This window comes from Desmodus rotundus, chromosome 3, assembly GCF_022682495.2.
Source record: "Desmodus rotundus isolate HL8 chromosome 3, HLdesRot8A.1, whole genome shotgun sequence".
Taxonomy (NCBI): domain Eukaryota; kingdom Metazoa; phylum Chordata; class Mammalia; order Chiroptera; family Phyllostomidae; genus Desmodus; species Desmodus rotundus.
In genome coordinates, this window is record NC_071389.1 from 36,725,115 (window position 1) to 36,747,712 (window position 22,598).

A 22,598-nucleotide genomic window follows, 5' to 3' on the forward strand; every position below is an offset into this window, starting at 1 on the left:
TTAGGTGGAGTGAGTTCTCCAATCTTGGAGGTATGTAAGTGGAGGCTGCATCCTAGGAGTGTGTGTGCAAGGGAAGAGCTGTAGGTGCTGCCCATGGATGGGTTCAGCTAGGACAGTGCTGAAACTGGGAGCTGGAGTGGGTGATGTCAGAGGTCCCTCCCACCTAGAGAGTCTGTGGTCTGTCTGGGAAGACTCAAAGGCCCCGGCAGAGGGAATTCCTGGGAGTTTGGTTATTTATTCACTCAGTCATTCCCTCATTTACCCCTACACACACACACACACACACACACACACACACACACACACACACACACACTTTCCTCCCTCCCTCCCTCCCTTCCATGCTTCCTTCCTTCCATCACTTAGTCACTAAACCCTTGCTCTGGGCAGACCCTGGGCTGAGAACTCAGATGAGGTCCCTGCCCTTGTGAGTTCCCAGTCTGATGGGGGAGACAGACTGGTGCTGATGGTGACGCAGTATCACCGTGGAATGTCGATGGAGATTATTATTTCACCGTGTTTTGTCACCGAGTGGGAAGTAGAGCTGGGACATGGAACCTGAAGGATGAACCCAGACATTTGTCCTCCCGCCAGGAATGCCCATCAGAGAGGCCAGATGAAAGACGTAATGTGGGAAAAGAAGCATGTGTGGGAGAAAACACTCTGGCCTACAGGGTTTAAGAGGCAGGCTTTCTAAAGATGTAGGGCACCCCCGAGAGCCAGGCCTTTGGGCTGAGTGCACCACAAGCTCATCCCACAGCAGAGATGAACCTACTGGATTTGGGAACCTCTGGAGAATTCCTTGACCAGTATAAGCTGTAAGCAGGTTATGTAGAGTGGTGGTTGAACCTGTGAGCTCCAGATGTAGACAGGGTTCAAATCCTGCTGTTAACTCTTATCAACTGTGTGGGATTGGACAAATGACTCTATGCCTTCATTTTTTCCTCTGTAAGAGAATAATCATAGTACCTTTCTGCTGGGCAAGGCCCGAAGCTGGTAAGGTACTGAAGTGCTGGCACAGTGCTGGGCATGTGAGAAGGACTATAATGACAATGAGTGATGATTATGATGATGATGATGATATTGATACACAGTCAAGGGCTGCCTTTAAACTCTCGGGACCTCATTCTCCCCAGCTGGGAAGAGGGAGGGCTGACCTAGCTCACTGGGTCTCCAAATAGGGTCGCTGAACCAGCAAAATCAACATCCCTTAGGATCTTGTTAGCGATGCAAATTCTTGGGCTGTGCTGCAGCTCTACTGGGGGTGGAGCCCGGCAACCTGTATTTTAACAAGCCCTCTGGGTGATTCTGATGCAGGCCGAGGTTTGAGAGCCCCTGACCTAGCTGTCACCTAAAACCTCTTCTCCGTCTGCCAGGTGAGGACTGCGATTCGTGCAGGAGTGCCTTTGTTTCCTGCGTTTCGGGCCCTGGTCTGGGGGCTGGTAGAGGGGGAGGCAGATATCCAGGGCCGCATTCCCTGAGGTAGCGTCCTGAACAGGACTGCTGAAGGGGTGCAGGAGCCAGTTCTGCAGTAAGCAGCAGAGAGGAGAGAGCCCTCTGCGGGCTGCAGGGGCCTCTGCAGAAAGATCCAGCCCTCTGTTGATTGAAACTGGCTGGACACCCTCTCATAAAGCTAACTGAAGCCTCTCCTATTTTTTTTAAGATTTTATTTATTTATTTTTAGAGAGAGGGGAAGGAGGTAGAAAGAAAGGGAGAGAAACATTGATGTGTGAGAAGCATCAGTTGGTTGCCTCTTGCATGCCACCCACAGGCGTCCTGGCCCTCAAGCCAGGCATGTGCCCCGACTAGGAACTGAACCAGTGACCTTTCGATTCGCAGGCTGGTGCTCATTCCACTCAGCCACATGAGTCAGGGCAAGGCCTTTCTTATTTTATGCCTTGTTGTGGGGTGGGGTGGACAGGGCTCTAGACCTGAGGTCAGGCATAGTCATTCCAGGTGACTTCCTCACTGTGTGGCTTTGGGGGCTCACTTTTCATTTCTGGGCTTTAATGTATCCACCTGTGAGATGAGGGGACTAGACTGAGTGCAGTGAATCTGAGGTATGCCCGTTCTCTGGAGAGAGGGTAGGGCTGGGGACCAGAAGCTCTCTGGGCTTCCATCCCCTCATCTGCATAGTGAGAACCCTGAGGTTGTCCCGGCTGCCTGCCTGCATCCAGAGGTTGAGTGATATGAGCTGTCCCCTCCCTGGGCAGGTTTCCTTACCGGTCCAAGGCAGTCTCATGACATCTGTCCTGTTCACCTCACATGGCTTTTATCATGTTGAGCATGCTTTTCCTTCTCAGAGGCTTCCTGATGCCTAAGCCCTGTTGCCTGGCATTCGAGGCCTTCCTCAACAGATTTCCAGCTTTTTTCTGCAAGGGGAAGGTCCTCGCTGCCTATGACAGCACCCTGTTCGGTTCCTGTGAGGCCTTCTCCCTCACCCGTCTCTCAGCCTGTCCAAACCCACTCAGTCTTCAGACCAGCTCTGCCGCCGCCTCCTTCAGGAAGCCTCCTGGCATGCCCCAACCCTCAGCACCATCCGTGGACCACCTTGCAGTCTTTAAGGTGTGACTTTAATTTCTCATTTGTAGACACTAAACTGCTGGCACAGGGCAAGGCCTGAGCTCACAGGGATGGACATTGGAGTTCTGGACTCCTGCAGCAGGGAGGCTCAGGGAGAGGAGGGAGCATCCCAAAGTCACAGAGCACGTTGTGTGAAAGAACCAGGCCCAGAACCCGGGTGTCTTAGGGCCCCAGGGGAGACAGTATTGGACATGTGACGAGTGAAATAGAGGCAATGAGGGGCAGAGGCCTGAGTCAGGCTGACCTCTGTTCCAGCACAGCTCTGCACTCAATAGCTATGCTCTCTGGGGCACATCACCTGCCTTCCCCAAGGGACCTGCTGGTGGGCTTAGATAGAGGACCATAGAGAGGCCTGGCACACAGTAGGTACTCAGTTATTGTAAGGAACCCATTGTTAGCTCCCCGGCCTGGGTTAGCTCCCTGGCCTGGGTTACCTCCCCCTTTATCCCCTAACCACCAAGCGCCTTACTCATTGCCTTGTCGTAAGCAGTCCAGAATGAGTGTTGAGGCCTCCTCATTAAGCCTCTTGCAGAATAGAGGGGGAGAAGGGGAAATCCTGGTGGTCTCTCAATTGGTAGTGGCTATAGCTGGCCTGGGATGGGTGTCTAGGAGCTGAGTCCTATGGAGCCAGTGGGGTGGGATTTGACAGGTGCCACTTTGAGAAAAGTCTTGCCACTTATTTTAAGGCAGTGAGGGATGTGACCCGTCCCTGGCCAGCAGCTGATAGACACCAGCAGCCTGCGGCGGTGGGGCGGGGGAGTAACACTCCCAAGGGTGAAGAGTCCTAGCAGGTGGGTCTGGTATCTCCCTGGGACGCTGCTGGCAGCTCCCTGGCCTTCTGCCACCTTCCGACCTCATCCCTTGTACACAGATGGAAACCTGCTGCCCGTTTGGCTGAGGCTGGGTATCTGGAGCCTCCCAGCTCCTGGGAGTGACCCTACAGCCAAGAGACCCCATGGGCAGGATGCCAGGGGCTGGAAATGGGGGTGATTAAGTTTGGCTGTGGCTGGAAGCAAAGTGACTGTCCAGCTAGGAACCCAGTAGGTGGGGACAGGGCCCCTTGACGTGGCTGTGCCCCAGCTGGCAGCCTTTTTCCTTCCTCTCCACCAGGCAGGCGCGGGGACTCTAGGAGGAGGGGTGCAGAGGGCAGTCTGAGTGGAGGCTGGGACCTGCGCTCAGCAGGGGCGGGAGCTTGGGAGGAGGAGGGGAGATTGCCAGCAGGCTTCATATGGAGCAGGGCCTGGCTGTTGCTCAGGTGACTCTCGGCTCTTGGAGAGTGCTGCCATCCCTGCGACCAGCTAGCGGGGTCTCAGCCACGATGATCCAGAATGTCGGAAACCACCTCCGGAGGGTATGGAGGGCGTGCTAGGGGCAGATTGGAGGCAGAAGGGGCGGGATGATCGGGGGATCCCAAAAGAGAACTGAAGTTTCCATTTTAAGTCAGAAGTACTGCATGTCCTCTCTCATTTTCCACGGGTCATTTCCTTACTCTCTTCAGAAAAAGAAATTGCAGGACCGTTGGGCTGGTTTGTTATAAGCAGCAAAAGCCCCAGGGTCTGTCAGTGTCCCAGGGGTAGGTTGTCTCCAGTGCCGGCATCTTCCGCTAGTTCTTTGTGTCTGGAATTCTGTTCCGGGGGTGTGTGTTGCTCCCCGCAGAGGTCTGTGTGTGTTTCTCAGGACACGCTGAGCTCCACAGCGCGTGGTGTTTAATTCTCAGAGTTCAGGGCTCAAAGGCTACGGAGCTGATAGATGTTACAGGGCTTGGGGTGTGTGGCCCGTGTGACAGGGCAAAGTTGAGGTTCTCGGGGACAATAAACTCTTGGGAGAGCAAGTCCAGGACCAAGGGAGGGCTGGTGGCAATGTGTCCTTCAAGGTGACCTCGCAGAGAATGTTTCCCTGGAAACTTTAACAGGGACTTCGGAGCAGAGGTTAGATGCAGAGGCACGAGACAGACAGACCCAAGTGCTCAGCGGGCTTTTGATGTGGTGAGCGGCAAAGGGTTCGGGACACTGGCAGAGGTCGTGCTGAGTGTAGAGTGGGTGTCCTCTGAGGATGTTTTCAGGAAAAGCCTTTTTAGAAGGGGTAGGGGCAGATAAAGAAATCTCTTATCCATCCCCTCCCTCCATCTACAAGACTGCTACTCAGCTCAGACGCAGTGCGCCCTTTCCCCCTGGTTCCCCCATCCCACGTCCAGCCCCTCCAATCCACTTCTGCTGGAGGGATGCTTCTAAAGGGTAAATGTGGTTATTCCTCACTTTCTCAGTGGGCTGTCTGCAGTGTAAAGTTCATATTCCTTACTTGGTACAAAAGGATTTTGGTGATCTGCCTTGCCCATCTCTCCCTCCTCATTTCACCCCTCACTTGCCCACCCCTGTGCATCCGGTGTGGCAGCCATCTGGCACTGCTTGCCACTGTCTTAGTGTTCCACCTTTGGCCCCTCCTCTAGTTGTACTTATTGTGCTTTGTACCAGAGCGACTCCTAGTCTCCCCTCATCCCCTACTGACTTGTTCTCCTGGAAGGGTACTTTTGAGATCTCAGTTCTTAGCTCAGATGCTGCCTCCTCTGGAAAGCCTTCCCAGATTTCTCTCAGCACAGCAAACCTCTGTGTTAGTCCCTTCTCACCCTGGATTGTGTGGTGGACTTGCATTTGCACCTCTTCCACCAGCCAGTGAGTTCCCCAAGGCTTCTCTTGGTGTGCCCCGCACAGTGTTGGGCGGGACCAGAGCCCCAGGACATGCTTAATGAATGGCTGGGCACAGGCTACTTCACAGCAAGGTCAAAGGTGAGATCTGAGTAGCAGGGTGCCTTACTTCCGTTTCCTAAGCACAGGGCAGAGCATCTCCCAGGTGTGGGGGGTTGTCTGTGTCTTCTCCTATGTCCCGCCATCTTTAACTCTTCTCCCATTGATCTGAGTCTTTTCCTACTGATCCTCATCAGCAACTGGGGAGAAGGCAGCAGGGGAGGGACGCATCACTGTGACCTTTGTACGGAGATGGCCAGTAGCCTTTTCTAGCTCAGTTCCCTATGTAGTACCAACCATGCTAGGCAGCAGACCATGCGTGTACCAACCCATTCAGTTCTCTGGGAGGAAGGCAGAGCTATCACCCCCACGTCCCAGAGAAATGGAGTGACTTGCCCAGGATCATGCTGAAAGAAAGTGGCAGAGCAGAGCTTTCAACAGGAACTCAAGTTTGGCTCTAGAGTTTGAGCCCTGAAGGAACCAGAGGCTCAGCTTGATGAAAGCCCAGAGCGGGATTCCAACCTGCGTGTCCTGACTTGAGCCCAGCTGGCAGTCCTCTTGCCTGCGCTGTCTCCCACACCTCACGGAGTCTGGGAGTGGAGATGGGTGTGGGGTGTGGAAGTTGGGCCCACAAGGTGCCACTGGTGACCTCATGCCACCAAGAACACTCTGGCCTGGTTTGCCGCCTGTGGGCTGTTGCCTGCCTGGTGGAACCCCTTGGACTCCCTTTATTCCCTCCTGAATTCCCTAAGTTCCCCAGGAAAACAGGAGAGTTGAGGACTGTTTTCTGAGCTGTTACTGAAGTCATTTTTAATGAAAAGCAAGCAAACTGAAAACCCCCACCTAGCTCTCTTCACTGGAGACTAAAGAAAGCCATGTTAAACCGGGAACAGAAGGGGGGCCTCAGCCCCCAGCCCCATGTCACAGGGTTGGGGACACTTGTCAGCATCCTGTGGCCCTGCAGAGAGTGGGCATTTTGGAATCGGAATATTCCGCCTCTTACCCACCACTGGGTACCAGAGCAAGCTCTATGCACATGTGAGGGAGGGAGGGAGGGAGGGAAGAGGGAGGAGGGAGGGAGGGATGAATGAGGTGGTGAGTCTGCTGCCAAGCTGGGGCAGGAGGCCGGAGGAGCACTGAGTGCCTGTCCAGTGGTGTTGGAAGGGTCCCCCTGCCCTGCCCCTCTCAGTGCAGACCCTTCTCCTTCTCCCACCCAAGGGTGGGCCTACACTGGACACTGAGTTCCACACCCCTGGGCTGGTAAGGGCCTGCGGCACCTCCGTGGGAGGCTGGGTGTCGCTGCTCAGCCTGAGCTCCAGCCTGGTCCAAGTCAGCTCCCAGGGGTCCCAGGGACTTTATTTACTCTGGAAACAGCGGTGGGCCGTTTGTCCCAGTTCCCCTGAGAAGCCCTGTGCCTGGGTAGTGCTGCTGACGTGAACCCACAGGCCTAGAATACATGCTGCTGCCGACCCACTGGGTGACCTGCTGCTTCACCTCAAGCCTGACTTCAGCTGGAGGTGTGCCTCCCTGCCCCGAAACCCCAGCCTCATTAGGGCTCTAGTTCGGATGTGGGGAGGTTTAGCCTGCAACATTTGGCCCCCCTGGATTAGAATTTTATTCTCACCCCATTGCTGACATGCCCCCTTGGGCCAGGTGTTCCCCACCTCTGGGTGTCCCTGGGATTGCCACCAGCCTTGACATCCTAGGGATCTGGATGTTTGTGAAGGGTTCGGGCATCACCTTGAGGTTGGCCCCGACAATGAAAAGCAGGCACCATCTGATTGAGGACCCCACTGTGTGGGGGTGGAAGGGAGACCTGTAGAAATAAAATGACATGCCTATCATATATAGGAGTGCAAAAATGACTGAAGGAATGAGTGACAGTGGGAGCTCGGAAGGGGGCTGAAGTGGTCCTAGAAGGCTTCCTGGAGGAAGAGGCAAGACTTGGACACTTAGCTTCAACCTATTTAGGAGCCACATTTGAAGCCCAGTCTTAGCTTGGGGCAGACACCCTTAGTGTTCTTAATTTGTCCGGAGGACTCTTTTATCTTTCAAAACCCAGCTCGGCCACTATTTCTCCTTCCAATTCCCTTCCTGCCTGCTCCCAGAATTAATGACATTTCCTCCGGATGTTGTCCTGACTTCATGTGTTCCCTCCACAGGACTAGCACGTGTCAGGTTCTGAGTGCACTTTAATGAACCCAGGCTGTGGTGTGGGGCTGACAGCTAGTGAGGGAGACCCAGTAAAAGGGAGTCAAAGAAAATCTGTGCGAAGTGCTGTGAATGTAATAACGGGAGTGAATAGCATGTAAGTGCTAGCTATGTGCCAAGCATGCGTGAACTCAGTGATTCCTTATAACAACGCTGAAGCAGATAATGGTGTTGTGCCCTATTAAAGATGAAGCTGAGACAGAGAGGTTAAGCAACTTGCCCAAGATCACACAGCTACTAAGCGGCACTGCTGAGAATGGACTCAGGCTGTCTGGACAACAGAGAAGAGTTAGAGAATGATGGGAGAGGGCAGGGGAGAGCTCTCTGAGCAGGTGAGAACTGAGTGGAAACCTAGCTGCTGAGAAGGAGGCAGCTGTGGGAGGAACTAGGGGAAGAGCATTCTGGGCAGAGGGAACCGTGTCCATTGGCAGGCTCCAGGGAGAGGTGAGCCTGGTGCATCTGAGCTGCTGAGTGAGGCCAGTGTGGCCTGGAGCGGAGTGAGCAAGGGCGAAGCAGCTGGAGGGGCTGAGACAGGGCTGCCACGTGCAGAGGCTGGGGGTCTGGGCCCTGTAGGTGGGTTTTGGGGTTTGGAATGCCCTGGGTTGTGCAATTCTGCCCACCAGACCGTGCAGTCCTTGAGGACTCTCTGGTCCCCCAGGATTGGTGCCAGGGTGCGCTGTCCCTGCACACGGAGCTCAGGGAGTCAGGGAAGCACATCACTGTGGTTCCTTTCCCTGAATGGCCAGCACCCTGAAGGTCCCAGTCACCTTCCCATCCACCCTGAGCCCTCACAATAGGTAGATGGGCAATAGGAGGAGTCCCCTGGCACAGAGGAGGCCCCAGGAAGTGAGATGATGTGCCTGGGCTTGTGTGGCTGGCGAGGGACCCAGAACTCCCACCTACTTTTCCACCCCCATCTTGCCCAGGGAGGCGTCCGGAGCCTCTGCATACCTGGGATGCAGTCACAGTGTCTTTCACACTCAGCCCCACCTCCTCCGCACTCACACTGATGATAATGCAGGTCCCAGGCCGCCCGCCTCCCCCCACCTTGCACACACCAGGGCCCAGGGGGCTGCTCCACTGCCCTTCACCAGTGCCCGGTCCAGACGGGGCCAAGCTGGCCTCCCCGGTACCTCGGGATGGCGGCTCACCACTCTGCCCGCAGTGTAAGAGCCCAGAGACCTGTCATGGAGACACTAGCTCACTTCACTCCTGTGGGCCTCAGTTTCCTCATCTTCCTGCAGATCTTGCTAGATCGTTGGTGAGATGAAAGATTTTGGAGAGCTGCAGAACTTGGCACATAATTAGCTATGGTGAATACATATATGAGTATATATATATTCCTTTTCATCTCATCTGGACTGCAGTTTCCTCAGTGGGTGGGTAACAGGGTCCGTCGGCCAGATGAGATGGCACAGGCTAGCTCTTGATGAGTACCTGCTGAGTGTCAGGCATATTTAAATTCCCAACTGCTCTGCCAGGCTGCTGGTTTTCATCTGGCTTTCCAGAAAGAAAACCAAGGCTCTGGCATTGAGTCGCTTTGAGCTCGGTGGAGAATTCTAAGTCTTGTCTGACCCCAAGCTGCAGCTGGGCGGGGCACTGGTGCTGTGGCCTTTCTCGTCCCGGGCCGACCCGGCTGAGCTGAGGAACTGACAGTGCTGCCTTGTGCCTGCTCTGTCCTGTGGCTCCAGGGACAAATGGTGCTGGCGGCTGGGCTCTCTGCCAGCTCCCTGGCTGTGGGCCTGCCTGCTCCTGCCATTCCCCAGCAGCAGCCTCCTTGTGGATAGGAGGTGGCTTCAGGGCAGTGATGGAAAGGACCAGAGTCCGATGCTGTGGGGACACAGGGGTGAGTCAGACTGGACCTGTCCTCAGGTGCCCCCAAGCTGATGGGAAGACAGAGAGAGGAACAAACTGATGATGACAGCACGGTGTGGCCAGACTGGAACAGAAGGAGGCCCAGAGGTGGCCCCTCACAGCCTAGGGGCAGGCCAGGCTTTCTGGAGGAGCTTGAGGGCTGGCCCGGGTTCCAGGTGGAGACAGCGTGGGTGAGATGTGGGCGAGAGCTCGTCCCACAAAGGCTGGGAGAGAATCGGCTGTGACCCCTAGAGGCGTCCCTCCCCGGCCCCTTGTCCATGCAGTAGGTACATCCTGCCTGGGGTTTCTTAAGCAGTAGTAATTTATCCTCGGCAAGTTAGACATCAATTAATTAGTATCAGTAGACATTAAGTATGGAGCATCTCTTGATTGTGGTAATCATTTCACCATGCACATGTATATCAAAACATCACGTTGTGCAACTAAAATAATACATAAAATTTTTATTTGTCAGTCATATCTCAGTAAAGCTGGAAAAAACTGTAACGAGACAGTGGGACTCTACAGAGACATAGACCTGCCCCCTGTCCTCCGGGAGTTTCTTAGCTCCTCATTCTCACAGTCACTTTACAGTCTAGGAAGCAAGTGCACCTGATTTACCTTGTCTGGCTGTTCGGAGGCCCAGAGTCAGCAGGCTGGATGGCAGCACCTCCCTGGGGGCCCATCACTCAGGATGGGGTGCTGCCAAACCCTGATCTCCCCACTCCTTGGCATTGTCCTATTCCTGACCTCTAGAACAAGCTGTGATCCACCCCTGGAGGTGTGGCCCTGCTCCCAGGCCTGGAAACTGGTCAGAGGTTGGAAGGGGAGTGGCCCCTGGGCCTTCCTAAAGTAGCTTCAGGTTTCCAGCACACTCGAGGGCTGAGCTGAACCAGGTGGGTCTTGACTTCCTTTTGATTCCTTAGGGAGGGCATGGAGAGACCCTTTTCTTCTTCTTTACTACAGCCCCATGAGCTGTGGGAGGGAGGGATGGATGGTTGGAGTTGGGTGATTCTGGCTGCCTTGGCTAGTGGGTAATGGATACTCCTTTCCCAGCCTCAGTTTCCTCATCTGTAACATGGGGACTCAGGGATAATAATGGTTCCTGTCACTTGAGCTTGTTCCGAGCCAAGCAGGTTCACCCCATACTGGCAAGGTGGGTGTGGGAAGATGAGTGTTAAGAGTTTGAGTGGTGTGCCTACAGGCCTTGAGAGCAGTGGGGTACGTGGGAAAGGGGGTGTCCAGAGAGAGGAAGGGGCCGGAGGATTAAATGACTTGGGGTGAAGGGGAGGGTCTGTTTCGTAAGAGAGTAGGAAGGAGGCAGGCACAGGATTGCTTCCTGGCACCACCCACCCTACCCTGAGGGCCTCCTTAGACTCTGACATTGCCTGGTCCCCCTCAGCCCCACCTTGCTTTTGAAGATAAAAAGAGCTTCCAGGCAGCCAGGCCAAGAAAGGGTGTGTTTGTCTGCATAAACCTGTTCTCACACAGGCAGACCAGAAAGCTGGGAGGGGCTTCTGAACCTGCTGGGCCCTGTGGATAGGCCTCAGTGGGATGATGAGGGTGGGGCGGCTGCCCAGGTGGGACGGACTGGTCAGAGACCACCCCCTTTCCAGGTTTTCTCCACACCACCTGAAAGTCAGCAAAGCCTGGAGGCGGCCCATGGGCGTGCCAGGCTCTCTCAGAAGTCCCACGGGCTGGTGATTGGGCTGGTGATTGGATCTCCCTTCGGGACTGGCACTTCCCCTACCTTCCCCCTTACTGCCAGGCTCTGGAGTCAGAGAACAAAGTTCAGTCTCCCCTCTGCCTTTTACTGGCCGTGTGTCCCTTCCTGGGGTGGATCTTTCCATGTTCCCAGACTGAGTTTCCTTTTTCTCAATCATAAAATGTGGAGTTCTGCCTCTGCGTAGAGTTGAGAATTAAAGGACCTCCAAGGACCAGGTCTGCACACAGTAGGTGCACAATAAATGGCAGTTATCGTTTCCTAAAAAGGATCTTTGAGCTTCTGCAAGGGCCATTCTTGGGAAGTTCCTGTTTGTAGGCAGCTCCCTGGCTTGGGGGACCTCTCTCCTACCTGTTCTGTCCCATTAGGAGACAAATGAGCTCTAATACTTCCCAGCCTCTAGATAAACAACATTCCTCCCCTGTCCCCATGTCCCCTTCCAACTACTATCTTGTTTCTTTGCTCCCTTTTCCACGAAAAATCTCTGAAAGTTTTCTGTGGTCCCTGCTTCCACTTACTCACCTCTCCGCCTTTCCCTCAGTCACTCTAGTTGGCCTCCTCTCTCTCTCCGCCCTCCCTCCTTTTGGATCCCTCATAGCTCCTCTCTGCCTTACTGTGCCCGTGCCGGGGTCCAGCAGCTCCCCTCCTTCAGAGATGCACTCTCTCCCGGCAATCCCCCCACCCCGCCCAGTGCTCTTCAGTCTCCTTTCCAGGCTCCTCCCCCGACCCTACCTCTAAAGAGCTCTGTCTTTGCTCTCTCAGGATGAGGCTTGTTCTAGTTACTATGGCTGTGTGACAGACTACCCCAAAACTTAGTGACTTCAAACAAGAACCATTTGATTACATCTTGAGATTTTGTTTGCTAGGAATTTGGCCAGGGCTGAGTGACTCTTCTGCTCTACGTGGCGCTGATGGAGATTACTCCATCAAAGGATACTTGGCCGTATAAAGCTGGCCGGTGGGCTGGACTAGGGAGTCCAAGATGGTGCTCCTGGTATCTGACTGGTTGGCATGGCCAGAAGGTTGGGACTAGCTAGGACTGCCACTCCCAGCACCAGTACGGAGCCTTTTTCATATGATGGTCTCACAGTGGTCAGACTTCCCACCTGGCAGCCAGCTCCACCCGAGCCAGAGTTCCAAGAGGCCTGGGTGGAAGCCGCCAGGCTTCTCCTGATCTCGTCTCAGAAGTCACGAGTTGAAATGTCACAACTGGTGACGTACATTCAAGGGGAGGGGGATAGACTCGACCTGTCATGGGGAACACTATGTGCAGCAAAGAATTGGCAACGACCACAAGTGTGCAGAGTCCTCAGAATCTCTTTTTCTTAAAAAAATTTAACTTTATTTATTTACTTTTAGAGAGAGGGAGAGGGAAGAAGAAAGAGGGGGAGAGAAACATCAATGTGTGGTAGCCTCTTGCGTGCCCCCCACTGGGGACCTGGCCTGCAGCCCAGGCATGTGCCCTGCCTGGGAATCAAACCAGTGACTCCTTGGTTTGCAGGCCAGTGCTCAATCCACTGAGCCACACCAGCCAGGGCAGAGTCCTGAGGATCTTAAATGCCCATATACTCTCATGTCTCCAGGGGCAGCCTCTTCACAGTGACCTCCAAACTTGAACATTGAGTTGCCTCCTTGACATCTCTATTTGTGTTTAATAGGACCTGGACAATTCTTGATTCCATCTCCTCCTTATTTCTCCCCAGTCTCCCCCAACTCAGTAACCAGCAGCATCATCCACCATCCACCAGCCCTGTGTCCACAGCCTGGGTTCTCCCTGCATCGTCTCTTTTTCTCACGCTCACTCGTGGAATCCATCAGCAAGTTGTGCTGGCTCCACCTCCCAAATACTCCCTGTGCCCGTCATCTCTCTGCTTCTCCAGTGTTACTAGCCCAGCCCAAGCTCCATCGCCTCTCCCTGGACTCCATGGTTGTCCTTTGCCATTCCCACTGAGGAGTCTCCCTGCTTTTTCTCTCAGCCTCTCATTCACCCCCACACAACAGCAGAGTGAGGTCACCTCCCTCCCCACTTAGAGTTTCCAGCTCTTCTCGTCACACTTGGAGTAAAATCTAAATTCCACTAGAACCTACAAGGCCTTGGGTGACAAGGGCCCTGTCTGTTCCCCTGCCTCTTTTTCCCACCTTGCCCCACTCCCTGACACTGCCCCAGCCGCCAAACCTGGCCCTGTCCCTCCTTGGCATCTTTGCACCCTCTGTTCCCCTTTCCGGACCCTGTGCCCCACAGCCTTGCAAAATGACACCTTCTTGTCATTTATTCAGATCTTGATTACCCAACCTAAATTAGCTGCTTCCCAATGACCACCTTTTCTGTCACACCCGCTGTTTATTTTTTATAGCACTTTTTGCCTTCTGAAACTGTCTTGTTCCTGTATTTATTGCCCACCCGTGAGGGAAGAGCCTGCATCTTGTTCGTGAGGAGTCCCAGCACCCCAAGGGAATGAAAGGGAGTTTTAAAAAGGCTGATGTTAATCCCCCAGCCAGAATCGGCCTCTTTCTAACCTTGGCCATCCCTGTCTGGTTTGGGTTTTGCTACCTTCCTAGGCCCCTTTCGGTCCTCTGACCCAGCCAACCCTTAGATTTATAGCTAGAAGTCTGTCACTCAGGCCAAATGTAGCCCAGCACCCTCACCCCTCCTGGGACATGGTTGTCCTTTGCCATTCCCTGTCCTCCCTGTTCCCCTCACAGAGCTGGGCCTCAGTCTGCCTGCTGTACCCCAGTGGGAGGCTGTCTTCTCCCTGCCACAAAATCCTCCCTGCCCTAAACATGCCCCCACCCCTCAGGACAGCAGAAGCCTTCAGCAGCCACAGGGTGCTCATTTGGTTACAGCAGGGGCTGTGACTGTTGAGCTGTGGACAGATGAAGTCATGTAGCTGCTTTCGCATAAGCGAACATTAATTAGAGCCACCCCACATGCATATAACTTAAAGCAAAGTAATGGCAACAGAAAAACATAAATGCAGCCTTGGCTGCTGTGGCCCAGTGGATTGAGTGCTGGCCTGTGAACTGAAAGGTTGCTAGTTCGGTACCCAGTCAGGGCTCATGCCTGGGTTGCAAGCCAGGGCCCCTGTTGGGGGCGTGGGAAGGCAACAAATTGATGTTTCTCTCTCTCTTTCTCCCTCCCTCCCCTCCCTAAAAATAAATAAATAAAATCTTTTTTTAAAAGAGGAAAGGAAAATGTAAATTCAAGCTAATACTATGAATCTTGTCTGTTTTAATCTGTTTCGTTTGATGTTTATGTTACAACGTTTCAGGTGGCCATTGATGGCTGGGTGTGTCTTCATTCAAGCCCTTTGATCAAATGTTGAACAGCGCAGACAAATGGGGTGGTCCACGGGGACAACTCCCGGGTTCTATTCAACACATGTTTACTGAGCACTTCCAATGTCCTGCGTGTATGCGAATACAAAGTATGCCTATTCCTGTCCTGGTGGCTTCTCCTGTGCCTGGAATGCTTTGTTCCCCATGAACCTGAGCTGTTTCTAGTGAGCATAGCCTTCTATTCCAAGGCGGCTTTTCCTCGTGGGGCGTCGAAAGCCTTTCTGGGGCCCAGCAGTCCCTGGGACTGTTAGACTGGGGACACTGGTGGGAGGCCTCTGTAGAGCATCACGGACTCGGTCCTGTCCAACACCTTGATTTGTGGCTCAAATGCAGCCCCGGCGCTGGACAGGCTGCATGGTCACCTGGCAGTGATTGTCACAGAACGGGGCTGAAAGGCCCGTCTGATCCCTACCGCTGCTGGAAACTTCCCCTCCATCCTTCTATTTACCTGAAAGCAGGTCTTCATTCTCACGCTTGGCCAGGGCTCAGCAAAGGCCACCTGGCCGGTCACAGCAGGCGTCTCTTGTCCCTGGGGACCTGTGCAAGGCTCTTTCACGCTCCAGTGATTTCCTTTGTTGTTCAACAATGCCTTGTGATTTTGTTTAGAGAGAGGGGAAGGGAGGGAGAAAGAGAGGGAGAGCAACAGCAATGTGTGGTTGTCTCTTGCACGCCCCCCACTGGGGACCTGCAACCCAGGCGTGTGCCCTGACTGGGAATCAAACGGGTGACCCTTTGGTTCACAGGCTAGCACTCAATCCACTGAGCCACACCAGCCAGCAAAGCAATGCCTTGCTTTTTAATAAGTTGCAGAGCTGACACTTTTCGAGCACTTTCGGTGGCTCAGACTCTGTTCTAAGCACGTTGCAAATAAAATCTCATTGAATCCTCTCTATGAACATTATTCCCATTTTATAGATGTGGAAAGTGAGGTTCAGAATGGCTTAAGTAAAGGGCTTAAGGTATCCGGGGAGATGGGTGGGGCTTGGATGCCAATGCAGCCTGTGTCGGGAGTGCTTTCTGCCAGCCCCTGGGCCTTCCTGTTTTCTCCTTCTCTCTGCGCCCTGCTCATCCGTTTTTCAACAAACCTTTATTGTGGGCTGAAGTTCCTCTGAGACAGTGGGGCACCCAGGGCTGGGGGTGGAACTAGCACCGTGTCTTGCAGCTAGAGAGCTGGCGGCTGAGGGAAGACCTAGGAGCATGGTAAGTGCCCAGTGGAGAGCGGCCGGTGCACCGCTGAGCACAGCAACCCCTGCCACCAATGGGTGGTGGCCCAGCTCTGGGTATCAGCCTTAGACCTGGTGACTTGGGGCCTCAGAAGCGGCCCTTTGAGTGTTGGTGTCTCCTTGCTGGGCCTCGTTCTGAGGCCTGGGCTGCTCCTGGCACAGTGTGTGAGGGAACACGTTCCATGGTTGAGGTTGCAACTCCTGTTCTTACCACTTGGCTCTTAGAAAGGTTTCTTGAACACTTTGCGGGGGAGAGTTGGCGTGTTGTGCAAGGGGAACTGGGAAAGAAGACGGGTGGGGGTACTGCAGACCTGGGTAGGCAGGGGAGCCGGGAATCTGGGGGCTGAAGGAAGGGTGAGGGAGTCAGCCTGAAGGTGCTGCCTGAGGAGCTGGGGAAGCAACCCTGCCTGCTGGGGTGGGAGGACACCATCCCTTAAAAGGAAGGGCCTGCAGGGGCTGGAGGAGCAGCTGGGCCATGAAGGGGCCACCCAACGTGTTGCTAGCTTCTAGCTTCCTGGGGCAGGAAGTGCCAGTTGCAGCCAGAATCCTATAGCACTGGGAGGAGCAGCTCAGGCCTGAGGAATGTGTGCGGCCTGGGAGGGTGAGGGGGCCCCTTTCCTGCTTCCCTTACCTCTCTCTGGAAAGAGAGAGTCTCTTCTATTCTACTTGTTCTGTTCTCCACCAGCTCCTATTCTTTGATCTCATGGTTTTTCTATCTCTCATGCCCTTCTTTCCCTCTTTCTGTCTCTGTAACCTGTCTCTTCTTTTCCTCCTTTCCCTCTTCTCATTCCTTCCCCTTCTCCCTTGGCGTCTTGGAGGGGACTTGTGAAGCCTGTAGCTGGTGTGCCCAGCAGATGACGAATGGCCCGGCCTGACCCATCACCTGGCCACGTGTTGCCATGGTGACCCAGAGGCAGTGTCAGGCAGCAGCCTTGGCTGTCTAGCGGGGAAGGCATGAAGGGCTCTGGTAGGAGAAAGACTGGTCCTGTTCTTCCCAGTTCCTGAAGGGTCTGCCCCACTGCCCAGAGCTTTTGCATGGGGGTTATTGCCTGTGAATGTGGCTTCTGGGCTGGGGGATATCAGAGTGGCTCCCCTGAGGGGACACAGGTATCATCAGAGAGATTGGGGACAACTGGACTTAGGGTCAGACTGTCTGGGCTCAGATCTGTCCTGCCCCTTTGTGGGGTCTACTGGAGGTAGGGCTGGGAGGTGGCAAACAGCCCCAAGGGAGGAAGCCACGGGGAGGCAGCTGTCAGCTGTGTGGCATCTGTGTGTGTGTGGGGAATGAAAGCACTCTGACCCTGGTGGTGGCCACCTTGCCTCTCACAGGCTTCTGGGCCTTGAGCATCCAGTAGGACAAGTGCCTTGACTCTGGAATGTGCTGAGAGGAGGTACTGATGGCATCATCGTTTCCTGTGGAGCATGTGAGGGTGGACAGGGAAGGGAGCATCCCTGTACGGGTCCTGTTCTGGCCTGTGTGGTGAGGACGGGCTGTGCCTGGCACCAGTGCCTAGGGTGATGAAGTGAGCACCTCGCCTGTCAAACAAGAGAGGCAGTTATGGGCAGGTGGCCAAGCAACCTCGGCCTTTGCGTTAAACAGACTTGGTTCAAGTTTCAACTCTGTCCTTTACCGACTGTGTGATTGTGTGTACATGTGCGTGTGTGCACAAGTTGCTTCCCATTTCTGAACCTGTTTCCCATCTGTACAATGGGAATAAACAATGTTCTATTATTGGAGCCATGTGAAGATTGAAGGAGATAATGCATAGAAAATGTTTAGCATAGTGCCTGGCACACATCACATGTATGTTTTATTTATTTATTTTTTAGAGAGAGGGGAAAGGAGGGACATAGAGAGGGAGAGGAACATTGATATGTGAGAGACATCGATTGGCTGCTTCTTGCACACCCCTAACTGGGGACCTGGCCTACAACCCAGGCCTATCCCCTGACTGGGAATCGATCCAGCGTCATTTCACTTTGCGGGACGATGCCCAACCCACTGAACCACACCGGTCAGGGCTACGTATTAATAGTTAAGCAAGGGAGAGCGATTGTTCTCAATCTAACGTACACACCCACCCTTTCAATTTTATAAACGAGGAAGCTGTGGCCAGAGAAGAGACATTAAAACGTGCTCAAGTCCCATCGATCGTTAGCTGTGGGGCGTGCTGCTGGGACAGCACCCCAGCAGTGCAGAGAAGTAGGAGTAAGGGTGTTGGCTGAGGTCAATTTGAACTTCCATCCGCACAAGCCAGTCCCTTATCCTGCAGGCTCTGCACACACTCCCCCAGGCTCCCCGTACCCCTTGGTGTAATAGCATCTCCTAGGCAACCCCTTGTTCTACAGCCCTGTGAGCATGGGGAGCCACTGGGGCTTGTCCACCCTGGCAGGCCCTGCTCAGTCTCTCAGGCAGGGCCAGAATACAAGGAGGGCAGCACCACTGCAATTTATAAGCACTTTCCACCTCTCCCCTGCCTCGGCACTCGGGACAGCTCTGCAGAGTGCTTGTGCTGCTCATTTTACAGGTGAGGAAGCTGGCCTGGGGGGTGCTCAGTGTGGAGTGTATGAATCACCGGGTAGAGGGGAAACAAGTTGCCCTTGGCCCCTGCATATCTGAGGGTAGGTCTGGGGTTCGCACACAGCCCACCTGGCTCTGGAACCCATGGTCCCAGTGCTTCCCTTCCCTGCATTTTAATTTCCCCACAGCTGAGAAGCGAAGGCTGCTGGAGCCTCTCGTGGTTTAGGAAAGGCAAGGCTCTGTCCAGCGCAACTTCTGCATCCTCTCCAGCCCCCTCAGAAGGAGGCTCCTTAATGCGCACGACCCTTTACAGCTGGCTGGGTGCCCTCAGTGTTGGGATCTCTGTTGGTCCTCGCACTGCTCTTGGATGCGATGAGGTGGGGGGGTTTATCCTCAGCCTCTCAATAACTTTCCCAAGGTCTGCCTGACTCTGGGCCCTTTCATTTAAGACCTTGAACAGAGAGTGCCTCAGTTTCCCTAGTCACACAAGCAGGCCATTGTAATAGATCTCTGAAACCCTCCTCCCTCTGCTGGGGGAGGGAAGGGCTGCATTGTAAGTAGAGGCAGGAGGCCTGTACTTCAGCTTAAGCCTGGCTCTGTGGTTCAAAGGGCACCTTGGGCAGGACCTGGGACTGACTGACCTGGGCTTGGGTCGCCTGTGTACCTGGCCTGTGATAACCCCATAAGTATGTGCCCATGGATCAGATGGGATAGGCAGGGGAAGCATTCAGGAAATGCTGTCTGGCCCCTGACAGGCCCCTTGTGGGACAGGGGCTGAGGGTAGGTATCAGATTTCAGACAAGGTTATTTTTACCCTGCGAGTGGAGGGAGGCAGGTGATGTTCGGGCTCTCTGTTCCAGAATGGGGTGAAGGGATAAGGGGTGGGAGCTAGACCTCTCATGGGGAACCTCACCTGATCTCATGTCCTGTGTTTCTCCCTGCCTTCGTGGGGTCACCCTAGTGGGAACCAAGGACCCACTGAACAAACTCATTCTTTTGGTCCTCAGTGAGCCAGGCTCTGTGCTGGGCCCCGTGGACACTGGGAGTGTAGAGAGAAAGCGCTGGCCTGGTGGATCTTCTGGTCCAGTATCTACCAGCTACTCCCACAGTTAAATAAACGTTGTTATTAATGGAACGTACTCATTACAGAGAGAGCATTAAAGAAGTGAGGTACAGTGCCAGGAGCCTGAGGGTGGGGGAAGAGACAGAGGACCGAGGGATGGGTAGGTGTTGCAGAAGTGAGGAGGAGAGGTGAGTAGGAGGAACTGAGAGAAGCCTGGGGCTGGGGGCACATGGGGCGAGCAAGACTGGAGATGTGGCAGGGCTGTCTGCCAGGCGCCCCAGGGGCCTTGTTGAGGACTTCCTCCCAGAAGCCAGGTCTTGAAGACCGTAGTTAAATGCTCCATTGGACAGAGGAGGGAACTGAGGCCCAGAGCGCTCGTAATAAAAGCTACCTTCCATTTTTACCATGTGCCGGGCAGCATGCTAAACAGTCTGCTCCCCACGTCTCTTTTTGTTAATGTAGTTGGCATTTTACATTTAATACAGTTTGGCTGGCTTACTTGATATTTATCTGAGATGTTTTGCAAAAGAATTTAAAAACATTATCAAGGTGAAATATAACATAAATTACCCATTTTAAAGTGTATAATTCAGTTGCATTCAGTACATTCACCGTGTTGTGCAGCCATCACCTCGATCTAGTTCCAAAACATTTCCGTCACTCCGTCACTCCGAAGTAAAACCCCTTACTACGAAGCAGCTTCCCCCAGGGCTGGTGGTCGGAAGCCTGCTGCCTGGTCAGTCTGCACCAGGCTGCAGGTTCTGGACGGGGCTCAGTGCTGTGGCCTCTGCTTTCTCCTCCATCACTGACTGGCTACATGACTTGGGGTAGTTTGTGCCCCCTCTCTGAGTCTCAGAAAGAATTTCTTTTCTTAAGAAAATTATTATTTTATTTTATTGATTTGAGAGAGAAAGGAAGGGAGAAAGAGAGAGAGGGAGAAACATTAGTTTGTTGTTCCATTGATGCGCTCATCGGTGGATTCTCTATGTGTCCTGACCACCAGTAGCCTCGGGATGCTTCCCAGTACCAGGATGCTTCTGATCAACTGAGCTGCCCAGGCTTGGCCAAGAGTCTCTTCTGTCTTCTCCATCCCCCAGGCCTACGGGAGTGCTCTCCAGGCTGATGCAAACATGGACTTTGGCTGGTGGGCCTGGGAGAGTCTTAAACTCTGCCTCTTCCCAGCTGCTCAGAAGCAGTGCACCTGCTCTCAGCCTTGATTCGCTCATCAGTAAAATGGGTAGAATAACATGCCTCACAGGGTAGATGTGAGAATTACTGAGTTAATACATCTGAAAGCTCTTAGCATAGAACTTGGTACATACGAGGTATTCAATAAATGTTAAACAAATGAATGGCATGTGGGAAGTCTTAATAAAAAAAAACAACATTGATTTGATTCTCTACCTTTCCCACCTCAAAATTTTGAAAACTGTTAAGTGCCAGCACGCCTGTAGCTGGAAGTAACATGAGGATGTTTGTGTAGGGCGCTCAGACCGCCGTTTATCTTCTAGAATGAAGCTGTGGTCTGAGAGCCACAGGCGGGCTTCCTGGAGGAGCGCTCCTCTTTTTACCCGAGTCCAGTACCCACTGCTACCCTTCCTTGTCTGTCCGCTGGGAGTCTCAAGGCCAAACACAATACTCCACAGCAGCCTCTTTGTGCACCTGGATTCCTAACATAACCACTTCTACATTTTCTGGTTTCTTACATCTGCCTGCATTTTAGCTCCCAGTGCATGCACACCCTGTGTGTGTGTGCAGGCGTTCCTGTGTCTGTGCAGGTGTGTACTATATGTGTGCAGGTGTGCCCTGTGCGTGCGTGCAGGCACATCCTATGTGTGCAGGTACGTACTGTATATGTGTGTGTGTGCAGGCTGCCTCAGAACCTTTTTTGGAGAAAGGTAGGGAACCTGAAGGAGAGTTGAGGATGTTGATAAATGCGCCTGCCTTGCTGGCAGGGAAACCACTGGGGACATCCTGGTCTCTCTGAGAGGCTGGAGCCACCTTTGTGGGGACAGGGCATCAGGTCAGGCAGCCCCCTCGGACAGCTCAGAGTGGTCATGCTCAGGCCACCAGGCCTTTCGTTGGCCTGGCCCGGGGCTCTGGGGACCGGTCAAAGGCGGCTTCTCCCTGCTCCCTGGGGCCTGCATTTCAGTCCCCAGCCCCTCTGGAGAGGCAGGGAGCGGGAGTGGGAAGAACAGGGGCTTTTCAGTCTCACACCCGAGCTTGAGTCCTGGCTCCAATATCATGGCTCTTGGAATTCTCATGAAACCTCTTAAACAGGCTAATAATCTTGCCCCTTAACAGTCTTGCCCCCTCACCGTGAAGTTCTGGGGAGCTCGTAGATGAGAAAAGGCTGCGTAGAGTCCGGTGTGAATTATATTGGGGTCTGTCTCAGCTGTGTTTCCGAAGGAAGTCTAAACTCAGCTTTATAATGCTAACAGTAAGTGCTCAACAATGTTAGCCATGTGGCAGGCATGTGCTAGGAGCTTTAAACACTTCATCTCATTTCGTTTCTCATTTCTTGACCCCTGGAGGTGTTAGGTATTATAATCCCATTTTTTACAGATGAGGAAACCGAGGCCCACAGAAGTTGAACAGTTTGCCCTGGGGTCACACACGTTAGTTGAAGAACCCAATTTGAACCCAGGCCAGGCTGACTTCAAAGGCTTGTCATGGTGGTTTAGGTGAGAGGTCACCCAAGCCTGCTCCTTCCTGCCAGGGTGGGCGAGCCCCCTCTGCTCTAGGCCTGCTGTTTCTGGTGGCTCCTGCAGGCACGAAGATCTCTCTGCTGGCTGGTCTCCTTCCATGGATAATCTCTAGGCTGCAGCCCTCCCCAGAGTCTTCCATGGTTTCTGGGGACTCCTTGGCCCCTTTCCCTTTGTCTTTACCTGCACAGGTACCTAGTATTTTACCTCATGCTTTCCTTTGCCGTGGCTGTTCCCGTCACCCGAGGCACCCTGTTCCCGCTTGTCCTTTCTGCTGTCTTCATGTCCTCTCTGCACCTCAGACCTTCCTCATCTTCAAATCTCAGGTCTCAGCTCCAAGATGACCCCTGTCAAAGGTTTCTTCCATAGGTGTTTATTTGGCACCTGCTCTGGGCCAGGCTTGAATCTGTTTCTGTCCTGTGGAAGCGCCTGTCTGACGGGAGAGGCGCCTGTGAATACAGTGACTGCACAGTGTGGTCAGTGCTGTGATGGAGACAGGCAAGGCTGCAGCAACTGGGAGGCCCTAGCTTGCCCTGGGGAAGAGGCAGGGATGGGGGAGCTTGGAGAGGGAGGAAGAAGGACTCACCTGGCAGAGAAGGCAGGTTGGAGGGTCCTAGGTGGCAGCAGCACCCACGTGG

At 53.8% G+C, this 22,598-nt stretch overlaps 1 protein-coding gene across 1 annotated transcript in view; it reads left to right on the forward strand.

The window, feature by feature from the left end:
- The first annotated feature begins 3,801 nt into the window (after positions 1 to 3,801).
- The window catches only part of ACOT11 (acyl-CoA thioesterase 11), a 41,773-nt gene continuing 22,976 nt past the window's right edge, over positions 3,802 to 22,598 (forward strand). The window contains exon 1 of the mRNA XM_053920624.2: positions 3,802 to 3,934. Coding sequence (XP_053776599.1) covers positions 3,812 to 3,934 — 123 coding nt within the window. The 5' untranslated portion in view covers positions 3,802 to 3,811. The remainder of the gene's footprint in view (positions 3,935 to 22,598) is intronic.